This window comes from Saccoglossus kowalevskii, chromosome 5, assembly GCF_978046115.1.
Source record: "Saccoglossus kowalevskii chromosome 5, keSacKowa6.1, whole genome shotgun sequence".
NCBI lineage: Eukaryota > Metazoa > Hemichordata > Enteropneusta > Harrimaniidae > Saccoglossus > Saccoglossus kowalevskii.
In genome coordinates this window covers 21,314,230-21,328,016 of record NC_140645.1, presented here as the reverse complement: position 1 = coordinate 21,328,016, position 13,787 = coordinate 21,314,230, and the positions used below count along the sequence as shown (strand labels likewise).

General features: G+C 36.7%; 1 protein-coding gene across 3 annotated transcripts; it reads left to right on the top strand.

The window, feature by feature from the left end:
- Positions 1–3,090: 3,090 nt before the first annotated feature.
- LOC144345071 (uncharacterized) lies at positions 3,091–13,077 on the top strand. Of its 3 annotated transcripts, none has more exons than XM_085499617.1 (4): positions 3,091–3,190; positions 10,306–10,634; positions 11,089–11,178; positions 11,855–13,077. In XM_085499617.1, the coding sequence occupies exons 2-4, from the start codon at positions 10,311–10,313 to the stop codon at positions 12,029–12,031; spliced, it is 591 nt and encodes a 196-aa protein (XP_085355743.1). In that variant the 5' UTR covers positions 3,091–3,190; positions 10,306–10,310; the 3' UTR covers positions 12,032–13,077. The 3 variants fall into 3 exon arrangements, with proteins under 3 accessions (XP_085355743.1, XP_085355742.1, XP_085355744.1); XM_085499616.1 differs by lacking the exon at positions 3,091–3,190 and adding an exon at positions 6,376–6,453; XM_085499618.1 differs by lacking the exon at positions 3,091–3,190 and adding an exon at positions 7,714–8,048.
- Positions 13,078–13,787: the final 710 nt, after the last annotated feature.

Below are 13,787 nucleotides of genomic sequence, written 5' to 3'. Positions count from 1 at the left end.
ATAAAATAAAAGGGCATCAATAACAAATATAATAAAAAATAAAATTAAAATAAGTTTATAGCCAAAATAATTAAAGCCCGTACACTACATCAGATTTTAATCAGATTGGTATGAATCGTGAGAAATATGTTACCATACCGAGTAAACTTCTTACCTCAGTCGCGTTTGTGGCTTCGGCATTCTTGACATCCGCGACTTTCTCTGGGTCTGGTGACATACCTTACGCTGAAAACCGATGACCGTAGAATATGAATTTTGAGTTGTTGAATTCACATTTTCGTTTGTTTAGAGTAAATTTTCTTTCGCATAGTTGTTGTAATACAGCTCTGACTGTTTTGATGGTCTTCCTGCGTTTTGCTGTGTATGAGTATATCATTGCCAATGTTCTTTGCGCCTGGTATACCTTCGATTGCTTGTCTATTAGCATTTTGGAATATTTCTGATGCCGATGATATTCCAAAATTGAGTCGCTTATAACGGCGTAGAGCAACGTGTGTACTAAACGTAGTAATGTACCTCGATGCCGGTGTTAGCTCGAGTTGATGATAACCTTGATTAAGAACAAGTTTGGAAAACACTGTGGAGTTGTTCAGATCTTGAATGATTTTATCAGTCGTCGGCATAATGTGTCGCTCGCGTTTGATGGCTTCGTTCGCGCGTCTCATGTCAATACATATCCGCATATCGTCTAGATTACTTGGTTTAGGAATGACAGAATTGGCAATATCCATGGTGTTGCTTCGATTATGTCGGCGGCTTACATTTCTGCAATTTTCTTTTCGACTTTTTCGCGAATATGAAACGGTATGCGACGATGCGGTTGGGCTACGGGCTGAACAGTCTCGTCAATGTGTAGCTTTACTTGGAAATCTGTCATTTTGCCTAGGCCTGTGAATAAATCATTCGCTCACTAGCTTGTCCGTTGCGGTCTGTCCTCCGACTTGTTTAATTATTTGTTCCAAATCTTCTGCTCTCTGAAAACTTAGTAGCGATTCCCCGAAATTACCGTTGTGGTTGACGACATGAATTAATATATTTTATAGCGATTTTCTAGCAGCATTCGTTTTACATTTGATGTCAGTCCGGAATTCACCGAGGGTTTCGATTGGATATTGACTCTTGTATGGAAATACTTTTGTATAAGTCCGTTTCAACTTGACTTTCAAAGTCACTTTCATCCAATATGTTGATTCTGCACCAGTATCAATCAAGAAATTAATTTTCTTACAGTGACTTGTGATGTCAATAATAATACCAATAATAAGATCATACACTGGCGTCCTCATAGACAGTGCCCCGACTTCACCAACATAGAATGGTGTATCTATACATAGTCTAGCTACTGGGACTTTCCGACATGTACCATCCATCATCATACAAGTACGACTCTCCCAAGTCAATTGACTATCCTCTACAAACTCTCTACGTTCTACAACCGAACTACACCCACTATCACACAGGATCTCAACCTCAGTACTGCCAATAAAGCATATGAACAACAGGCATACCACTCACCAATGCAGAAATTACATACAAAGCTTTGCCTGTCAATAATGCACAAAGATTCATCACCCAACTATCATGCCATTTCTGAGTTGCAGCAAATCGCTCGAATCTTGAAATAAATGCATACATTTCGTCCCTAGTCTCGTCAAACAAAGATTGCTTTGAACCCTTAGAACTAACAATGGACTGCGCCAACTTTTCTAAGTCCCCATATTGACCATTAGCTTTTGCACGCAATCTCAAAACTTCATTCATCACTTTCAAATCTCAAACGTTCAGGCTCACGTTTGGCTGCTATCTCACCGCTCTCCTGAAGCTTTCTTCTCTCTCTTTTCAAAACATAATATACATACATAAAATATACAAAAATAAGCTTAGCCGGATAGTTTTCCCTTGGCTCAGTGTTGGCAGTCATACATTGCATATCAAGTATGGTGGAACAAGTCACCTGAATATTTAGATGGGTTTGTATTGACGTTTTGTTCATTTTCTAATCCTACAATCGCAATAATAAGTAAGACAATAATGTTTGACGCCATGACACTTCTACTGAGGGAAACATCGAAATCGAAATCAACAATATTGATATGTTCCACAGTTTATGCTCAATGAAATTATATACATGCTCATACACCAACACTGACGTATTACAATATAATAACTCAGTTGATATGTGTGTCCACCCATTTCATTAAATGCTTTCTAAAGTAGTATTCTTTGCAACAATTCAAGACAATACTAAATAAATTTCCTTTGTAGTTGACGGCCGGTATATTTTTATGAACTGATTTTGTTACTAAAAGGGTTTATGATTATGTCTGCCCGATCAAAACCTGAATTCCATTATCTACTTAAAATATCGCATTTATATAAGTAGTCAAAGTCTAATTATGCTGGGAAAGTTGCACTCCAGGAAACAATAAAGTTACAGTGTTTTGCCAGGGTAAATCATAACATATCTTCCACCAAAGGAGCTCACAAATTTCAAATTTACTTGCAAGTGGATATTGGTTTTGTGTTGATAATTTTACGCTTGAACTAAAACAGTGGGGTCCTATTGGTGAACACATCCACTACAGGTTAGTTTGTTTTTTGTTAATGCTTTGGTCACTTTCCCACTAGGATGTTTGTTTTTAATAATTTGCATTTGTTTAATCTTGGTTTGAATTATTTTTGTTAAGTGAATCCCCAAATCAGATCAACATATATGTTCAAAATTATCAATATTTTTTTAAAATTATCCAACGAATGACTTGATACACTCCTGTGACGAAAATAGTTTGGTTGATATCTGCGCAAAAACTGGACCAAATGAGAACGAAACGTTAATATGCTGGTAATAAATATTGGTACTACTGAAACGTCATGAAACTATAATCAATTGTGTTTTATCATTTAATTTTACATATATTCATAACTTGTTGTCGGTAAAATAAATCTCAAACTCTCTTATCTCGAAATTTATGAACACCTTTTAACAGGAAGCACATCAATATTACCGACTCGTTTTTCTAGACATAGACACAAAAGTATCAAAAGTATCAAAAGATTAAAATATTACAAAAATGCTAAAAATATTCAAGTGATGGCGCACGGTAGTTATATTGTGGACACATACGTAGCACTGTGAAATAAACATCAACTGGGCTTGCAAGTTTCGACAGTCTTCAATACGACAATACAGGTTTGACTTGTTTTATGTAATCTAAGACTTTGTTAAGTATGTATGTGCTTTTACTATTGGTTGCCATATTTGTATTCATTTGGTACAGAAATCCATCAGTATCCGAATCAGTTATTTGAATTATTTTCATATAACATAGAGTCTTCTTTGTGTTATGAGAGGGACTCGTTACTGTACATAACTTACATAATGTTTCTTTGGCTCAAAATTACGAAAAGTAAGCATAGCTGGATTGTTTTTCCTAGGTTCAGTGTTGGCAGACATTCATTGTATGTCTAGTATGGTAGAACAAGTCACCTGATTGTATATTTTCAAATGAGAACAAAACGTTAATATGCTGGTAATAAATATTGGTACTACTGAAACGTCATAAAACTATAATTAATTGTGTTTCAGAATTTAATTTTGTTTTCGGTAAAACAAATATCAAACTTGCTTAACTCGAATTTTATGAACATAATTTAACAATATTACCGACTCGTTTTGCATACAGAAAGATACAAGTACTACAGATTAAACGATAACACAAATGCTAAAAATATTATGCACGATAGTTATATTGGGGACACATACATAGCTATGAGAAATAAACATCAACTGGGCTTGCACGTTTGGATAGTCTTCAAGTCAACAATACAGGTTTGACTTGTTAAATATGATCAAAGGTATTGTTAAGTATGTATATGCTTTCACTATTTGTTTCCATGTTTTGTATTCATTTATTATACAAATCCATCAGTAGACGAATCAGTGAGTTGACTTATTTGCACATAATATGAAGTCTGTTTTTGTGTCATGAGTGGGACACGCGACTGTACACGTACACACTGTTTATTCAGTTCAAAATTGCAAAAAAGTAAGCAGTGCTTGATTGTTTTTCATGGATTCAGTATTGGCAGTCAATGCTCTACATGTCTAGTATGTAGAATGCGTCACCTGAATGTTTACATTAGTATGTATTTATCTTTTCGTCATTTTCTAAAACCTACAATTACAATGGTAATTAATACAGTAGTATTTGACCTCATAACACCTTTACTGCGAGATACTACAAACAGGGAATCAAAGATGTAAATGTGTTTCACAGTTTATGCTCAATGAAAATACATTTTTGTTTCTACACTCACCTACACCTACACTCACGTATTACAATCAATTACCGCTCTCACTATGCGTGTCCATCAATTTTATCAAATGGTTTCTAAGTGTAGTACCCTTAGCAACAAGTCACTACAATAACAACTAGGTTTCTTTGTGTTTAACTGCCGGTATTTTTACAAATGATTTATGATTATGTTTACCCCAATGAAAGCTTCCTATTCCATTATCTACTTTATAATATCTAGTCATTGCCTAATTCTACTGTGAATAGGGCATATTTGAAACAACGAATCTAGTGTTTCACCATGGCAAATCATAATATATCGCCCTCCAAAGGAACTTCAATTTCAAAGTTTCTAGCCAGGGGATATCGGTTTTTTGTTGATAATTTTAATCTGCTGCTGGAATTGAAACAGTGGGACCTTATTTGTGGACATATCTTTCATATAATGTTCAAACACTAGATACAACTATATTTCACAAAGACAGCAAGTAAAGCCCATGGGCTCATATATTCTTCACTTAAATCCCTGGACCATTCCCTGGACTCTCCAGGTGGAAATACACGGTTAAAAGATCCCACTGCAATCTCCACTCCCTGGCACCAACCCCCCGTTCGGGCACTACCAGGGGATCCCCACAAAGCGGGAGCAATCCGACAGGAGGTTGATAGTTTGCTTACAAAGGGCGCTATATACAGGATAGGGGACTCAGCGTTAAGTCCGGGCTTCTACTCGCAAATATTGGTGGTTCCAAATACTACAACTGAGACTAAAGGTGCCTGTGCCCGTTCTGAACTTAGGCAGACTAAATCAGTATGAGTTTCCTGGAAACACTGAGCACCATATTATTCTCTGTGTCCTGTTTCTACTGGTCATCCTCGCTAGATTTGAGCGATACTTACCCGCACATACCGATACACACAGTGAGTCAGCGATCCCTCGATTCGCCCAGTTTGGCCAAGTAGTCGAGTGCGGGGTGCTCCCCTTCAGGTTTTGAATTGCTCCATACGTATCCACCAGAGTGTGGAAACAGGTGGTGCTACTGCTGCGCCGTTACACATAACATCAACGTGTACTTAGATGGCTTGATGCTACACAACCAAACAATGCGTGGTTAGTCAAACAGTAAGGCTAACATCAGATTTTCTAGACCTGTTGTGCTTCCTAGTAAATCGAGCAAGTCCCACCCTCAGCCAACACAACAGTTGGTGTTCCTGGCCAGGGAGTTCGAATCATCGAAATGATGTCAGCGGTTCGCAAGGTAGTTCCCCCAGGCCGTGTTACACAGTCGCCCATTACAGCACACGTTTGTTGCAACACCGAGCTCTCTTACGGGGACTGGAGAGCCGAGTAACACTCTCAGATCAAGCGAGGGATGCCTTGCCCTGGTGGTCGGCAATTGCCAACCTCGGGCAGGGGGTCCCCTGGGAACCACTCGCCACGGCTATGACTCTGGAAACAGATGCCTCCCGGACATATTGGGGAACGCATATATGGGACGAACAAGCCCAATGGAAAATATGGCCCCTGCATTGATTTAGGACTGCCATATCAACTGGCTGGAACTGAAAGAAGTGCGTTTAGCACTACTTCACATTCTTCCCACAGTTCGAGACCACAGAGTCTTGATTCGCATGGACAACACACCTTGGTTTGAATTATTTTTGTTAAGTGAATCCCTAAATTAGATCACAATATATGTTCAAATGATCAAGATTTTTTGAAAATTATCCAAGGGATGACTAGTTACATCCCTGTGATGAAAATGGTTTGGTTGATATCAGCATACAAATTTAGCCGAATGAAAACAAAACGTTAATATGCTGGTAATAAATATTGGTACTACTGAAACTTCAATAAACTAAATAAATTGTGTTTCAGCATTTAATTTTACATATATTAATTACTTGTTTTTGGTAAAACTAAAAATCTCAAACTTGCTTATCTCGAATTTTATGAACATGATTTGACAGGGAACACATCAATGTAGCCTACTCGTTTGCCATAGACATAGAGACACAGGTATTAAAACATAACAGAAATGCTAAAAATATTCAAGTGACTACGCCTAGTAGTCATATTGCAGGCACATGGGTAGCACTGCGAAATATACATCAACTGGATCTGCTCGTTTTGACAGTCTTCACGTCAACAATACAGGTTTGACTTGTTTTCTGTAATCTAAGGCTTTGTTAAGTATGTATGTGCTTTCACTATTGGGTACCATGTCTGTATTCATTTGTTACAACCCATCAGTATCCGAATCAGTGAATTGAATTATTCGCACATAACATGGAGTCTTCTTTGTGTTACGAGAGGGATTCGTTACTGTACATAACTTACATAATGTTTCTTTAGCTCAAAATTACGAAAAGTAAGCATAGCTGGATTGATTTTTCTAAGTTCAGTGCTGGCAGTCATACATTGCATGTCTAGTAGGGTGGAACAAGTCACCTGAATATTTAGATGGGTTTGTAGTAACCTTTTGTTCATTTTCTAATCATACAATAGCAATAGTAAGTAAGACAATAATGTTTGACGCCATGTCACTTATACTGAGAGATACATCGAAATCGAAATCAACAATATTGATATGTTTCACAGTTTATGCTCAATGAAATTATATTTATGCTCATACACAAACACTGGCGTATTACAAAATTATACCTCTATGTATATGTGTATCCATCCATTTCGCCAAATGTTTATATAAAGTAGTATTTTTAGCAACAATTCAGGACAATAACAAACATTTTTTTGTGGTTGACCCCCGGTATCTTTTTAAAAACTGGCCTTGTTACTAAAATGGTTTATAATTATGTCTACCCGATCAAAACCTGAATTCCATTATCTACTTTATCGCATTTATATAAGTATGCAAAATTGCATACCTGGAAACAATAAAGTTACAGTATTTTGCCAGGGCAAATCATAATATATCTTCCATCAAAGGAGCTCACAAATGTCAAAGTTTTTTGCAAGTGGACATTAGCTTTGTGTTGATAATTTTAATCTTGAACTGAAACAGTGGCGTCCTGTTCGTGAACACATCCACTACCGGTTAGACTGTTTTTTGTTAATGGTTTGAACACTTTCCCACTAGAATGTTTGTTTTTAATAACTTGCTTTTGCTTAATGTTTGTTTGAATTATTTTTCTTAAGTGAATCCCCAAATTTGATCAAAATATATGTTCAAAATGATCAAATTTTTTTGAAAATTATCCAACGAATGTCTAGATACACCCCTGTAACGAAAATGGTTTGGTTTATATCTGCGCAAAAATTGGACCAAATGAGAAAAAAACGTTAATATGCTGGTAAAACAAATATGAAACTTGCCTAACTCGAATTTTATGAACATAATTTAACAATATTACCGACTCGTTTTGCCAGACAGAGAGATACTACAGATTAAACGAAAACGAAAATGCTAAAAATATGACACACTGTAGTTATATTGGGTACACATACGTAGCAATGAAAAATTAACATCAACTGGACACGCTCGTTTGGATAGTCTTCACGACAAGAATACAGGTTTGACTTGTTTTATATGATCAAAGGTATTGTTAAATATGTATATGCTTTCACTATTTGTGTCCATGTTTTGTATTCATTTAGTATACAAATCCATCAGTAGACGAACCAGTGAGTTGAATTATATGCATATAATAGGAAGTCTGTTTTTGTGTCATGAGTGGGACACACGACTGTACACGTACACACTGTTTCTTCAGTTTAAAATTACAAAAAAAGTAAGCAGTGCTTGATTGTTTTTCATGGATTTAGTATTGGCAGTCAATGCTTTGCATGTCTAGTATGTAGAATGCGTCACCTGAATGTTTACATTGGTATGTATTTAACTTTTCGTCATTTTCAAAAACCTAAAATTACAATGGTAATTAATACGGTAGTATTTGATGGGACAGTGGGACCTTATTTGTGGACATATCTTTCATATAATGATCAAACACTAGATACAACTATATTTCACAAAGACAGCAAGTAAAGCCCATGGGCTAATATATTTTTCACATAAGTCTGTTATTTGTCTGTCTACTTGTTTCCATATTGGACTAGACTGCTTCCCATGAGTCACTATTTCGTGCTTTATCATGCACGAATCACTGTAACTGAACACATCACTCATTGTTTAAAATTTATATTTAAAATCTCAATTTATAGTTTGTCCAATCATACATTGCAACATAAATAATTTCTTCACAATACATTTCGGCGAGGTGCCTGGATTGACACACTGAAAGCCTAGGAAAATTTAGGCTTCCGAAATATACCTAGTTTGCATATATTCAAAATGTCCGTTTTGTGCATTTTCACAACATGGCCGTCAAAATAGTATCATTTAAATGTGCAAACTCGAGCAGCTTCCGGAGTCTGTTCCTCATCCCGGCCCTTCTGTAGGAGTGGCTACGTGTCCCCCCAGGAAAAAGGGACCAGGTGGTACCCCACTTTTTCTTGGAGGTCACCTACCCAACTAGCGGGGGAAGCAGGTTTGATGCATATGTTCGGCGGGAGTCAGAACATATCGACTTCTACTGGCCTCGTCGGAGGAGAAATCACACCGATGTGGAACCGCCGAACCCACACATAACATCTCTGCCGCACTGATTGCGCCTGTGTATTCAGGTTCAGAGGCAGTGCGTAACCATTCCCTGGACTCTCCAGGTGGAAATACACGGTTAAAAGATCCCACTGCAATCTCCACTTCCTGGCACCAACCCCCTGTTCGGGCACTACCAGAGGATTCCCACAAAAACGGGAGCAATCCGACAGGAGGTTGATAGTTTGCTCACAAAGGGCGCTATACACAGGATAGGGGACTCAGCGTTAAGTCCGGGCTTCTACTCGCAATAATGCGCCGTTACACATAACGTCAACGTGTACCTAGATGGCTGGATGCTACACAATCAAACAAAGCGTGGACCAGTTGTGCTTCCTAGTAAATCGAGCAAGTCCCACCCTCAGCCAACACAACAGTTGGTGTTCCTGGCCAGGGAGTTTGAATCATTGGAATGATGTCAGCTGTTTGACGGCTATGACTCTGGAAACAGATGCCTCCCGCACATATTGGGGAATGCACCTATGGGACGAACAAGCCCAATGGAAAATATGGTCCCTGCATTAGATTCTGGCTGGAACTGAAAGAAGTGTGCTTAGCACTACTTCACATTCTTCCCACAGTTCGAGACCACAGAGTCTTGATTCGCATGGACAACACAGCGGTGGTCTCCTATACCAGATCTCCATCGTTGTCAGTCCTAGTGGAGCAAATTCTCTTTTGGCACATGGAATACAATGTGGAGCTAGCCGCACACCACCTTCCAAGAGCGAGAAACAGACAAGGTGGCGGCAAGGTCTGGTTTCCACTACTGTTGGAGATGTTAGTCGAAACACCAGAGATGCTTCTGGATCTGCTGTCCCAACCAGACGACGCACTGCCTTTGAGCCCAGCAATGTACCACTTACATGCATCGAGACTCTCAGATATTTTCTGAGTGGACTGTCAACGCCCTGGCCAGGGCAAACAGGGATCCCACCAACACAGCCTACGCCTCGAAATGACGTGCTTACACTGATTGTTGTAGTGGAGATCCAGACAACTGACTTTCCGGCCATCAGTTAAACGAAATGGACTTGCGATTGTTGGCTATAGGTCAGCCTTGTCATCCAACATTGGGAATCTCTGAGGACGAGGCTAGCCGGTTGTCCTACCATTAGGAGAATGTTTACTGTTTAATCAGAGGCCTAGACCCCGAAGAGGGAACCAACCAATTGGAAGTTATCGGTTGTGTTGGCCGTTCTAAGCAGAGTTCCATTTGAGTTTCTCAGATCAGCACCATTCAAACTTTTTACGTGGAAAATTCATTTATTTATTTATTTATTTATTTATTTATTTATTTATTTATTTATTTATTTATTTATTTATTTATTTATTTATTTATTTATTTATTTATTTATTTATTTATTTATTTATTTATATTTATTTTGCAGCAACTATGTTTGTATTATTTTCATTTTGGACTCTGATCACCATAACACTCTTATCAAATGCGCAACATCACCCTGGAAACCCTGCTAATGGCACTTGCATTGATTGTCGTGATGAAATGTACGAAAATGGAGTATGGCACGATGTATGCACTGAGAATTTCACCTGCCCAATTCACATAGCAGACATTGAAAATACTATTGAGGGGAAAGAAGTCAGGTTTCACGCAAAATTTTATTTAGGAAATGCAGCATTCCTACCTGGTACACGTCACTATGAGTATGACGCAATACTCGCATCGCGAATTGACACCATTGAAAAGGGTGATATAGTATGTTATTTTGTTTCAACTATCGATTTGTTTTCATCGCGCAATCAGAGATATAATTTTTTCTAAATCAAATTAAACATTACCTATGTTTATATACAACAAACAGTAGTAAGTTTAGTGGAATATTACTGTAAATAACAATATTTTTTATATCCAATATGTGTGCAATCGAAATGGGGATTTCTTATGGGCCGGGTTTGTTAATGTGTGATAAAGCAATGATTCCCATTTAGGACTTTTCCGGGTTCGGTTTGGACAAGTTGGGTACTAAACCAGATCTCACGGCATTTGTTGAGCGTTTTAAATAATGTCATAACTAACGAAGGAAATTCACTGATAAACAATCATACTGCATAACAACAACATTTTCTAATATTTGTGACCTAACAAAGCTGTTATCAATATTCTATTACCTAAAATAACGTTGCATATATCGACGTACATTATCTTACAGGGAACTGTAGCGGTACCAACTGACAATTGTCAACTATGTGATGTCTATGCAATAGAAGATGCGTGGTCTCAATGTGTTTGTAAAATTGTCGTGAGTATCTTGCCATGATTGTATATATATATGTCAACATACACTACACAAATAATAAAAGCATCAACACGATCGCAATTAAAAAGGTGTTTAGCTAGCGTTAGAGGAAAATAAATGGTATAATATTCAAACCATTGCAACATCCAACATGCTATGATGGTTTGATTATTGTATCATTTATTTACTCCATTTTTTAAATATATAATTCCATATTTCACAGTACAAACTAGAAATACTGAACAAGTTATTAATTGATTGTTTGAATTTGATATAATAATACTACCTGAAGAAATTCAAACTCATTTATCGTACGATGATTATGTATATGTCAGTATACACTACAATTAGTATGGAAGCATCAGCACAATTGTAATAAGAAAGCTGTTTAGTTAGCATTGGGAGTTATATGTTGTGATGGTTCGAGTATCGTACCATTGATTTACTTCATTTCTTTCATTCATATTTCACACTATATAAACTAGAACCACTGAACTGCTAAGATGGATTCTATTAGTTTGATATAATAATACTACCTAAAATAAGTCATTAACAAATTAATGAATTGTGTGGTATGTAAGAAAACTTTTTGAGTGGAACATTGTAATTGTTTGTTTGTTAATTTGTATCTACTTTGTCTCCTCTGATTCCATAAATCTATGTTTCTTTTGACATACAGGATTGCCCATCAGTCATCGCCGAGCAAGTACAGTTAAAAGGGTCACTTCCTGGTAAAGAAACCTCACGCGATAGAATCTGTTTGATTCGCAGAGATGATGAGTATACCATCTATACCTGCGCATATTATTCTGATTATTCTGATTTTGTTGATAATGTAATTCAAGCTAGTACATAGAAAAAATGGAATCTGTTATCTGTGTGCCAGTTATCAATAGTTATTTTAATTGGGTAGTGTTAAATGAATTAAAATAATCTCGAAGTTGTTCCACCTGACTGACTGTCATTACAAGTCCCCACTCCGTACACTTCGGCATACTGAATATGTTAGATGATAATTATCGGTATCTGTATAGTGATTAGGCAAGTGGAATTAAAAGACCGATTCCCCAATATTAAATATGAAATCATAATCATTGATAAGAACTTTGAATATATTGGCAATAAATTGTTTGTATTGTCCTTAATCATATTTATTGTGCTTAATCTAGATTTACATGTACACCACCATTTTTGATGGACATTTCTATAATAGCATGCACATAAATATTATAATTAAAATGTAAAGTAAATGTATTGGGGAGTTAATATCAAATGTCGGAAACTATGCAATAAATGATATTATTATGATATTATACTGCTTATGTAGTAGTTATTAATTCTGACGTGAATTTAGATATAAGTACAACTATTCACGATTTAGATGATAGTGCCATACACTGTACAAATGCTGCAACATTATAAATATACCAACGTCATGTGCATACAAAGGTAGTGGTTTACAGAAATAAACATGTAGTCTCAATATGATTACAAATGTGTGATTTGCATTACTTACATAGACACGGGTTTAGTGGTTTACAATGTATATGTGAATACAACTGAAATGGTTACCATATGATAGTTTGAATATTACTTAGAGTAACAATTATCAATTATTATCTACCCTGTAACATATAGCTTAGGTTATTATAACTTCGACGCAATAACAATTCATACCAAAACAATCGGTAACATCATTAGTGCTCTGACAATGCTGTTGCGTATTTTCAATATAACCAAGGTAATTTAATGCAAAAAACTGAAGTACAAAATTTTCAACATAGTTATCAGGAAACACACCGTGATAGTATCATTGAGATGCTTTAGATGTTGTAAGATTGTACCGACTGATTAAGTACTGTGTTTCAAAATACTATTAAATAATAAACACAACACAAATTATCCTGTAGTGTTACCTTATGAAATGTTGCGTTGTATTTTTAGACTATGGTGAGTCTATATAAGACTTGCTACAAACCACCTAGTATTGAAGCGCCCTCACAGTTTAACATCATGGCAATACTTTTTCACCTTATATCGATTTCATAGGTATATTTTATTTCGTTACTGCTTCCTTCATTTGTGGAATTTACGTGAGATTATGATTTTTTAACATTAAAATTCAGTCACCTTATATATGATTGTCGTCTATGTACTTGTCCATGTTGAGAGATATTGCTCTGGAACAGTATTATTTAAAGAAAGGCCACCGGTCAGTTGCAATAATAATAACACCTTGCTATCAGTATAGATGTGTTAGTAGAGTGACATATATTAAGTGAAACGCAACGTCGACTCTGACAAATTTGTGGACTTCGATGAGCTCATCTTATCACGTTATTTGTCATTTTTCAACTGCGCCCTCCGGTATCTCCGCCACCATCAACTGGTAGTGGAAAGTCTTTACAAGACTCACCACATCCGATAATGTACAACACACACTTACATAAGGTAAGGTTTATGCCATGTGCGACCACATGTGTGCAGTCCGGCGAATCATTCATTTAACACAACACACTGATAAGCAGACTAAAAATGTGTGGACTTCAATTAATTCATCTTATCACGTTATTTATCATTTTTCAACTGCACCCTCTGGTATTTCCGCCACC

Bases quoted from the DNA above. Each gene is read 5' to 3' on its own strand.
- LOC144345071 (XM_085499616.1), top strand. From the start codon at position 6,384: ATGGGTAGCACTGCGAAATATACATCAACTGGATCTGCTCGTTTTGAC. The intron at 10,635-11,088 runs GTATGTTATTTT...ATTATCTTACAG, and splicing joins CCATTGAAAAGGGTGATATA to GGAACTGTAGCGGTACCAAC. The intron at 11,179-11,854 runs GTGAGTATCTTG...TTTGACATACAG, and splicing joins AATGTGTTTGTAAAATTGTC to GATTGCCCATCAGTCATCGC.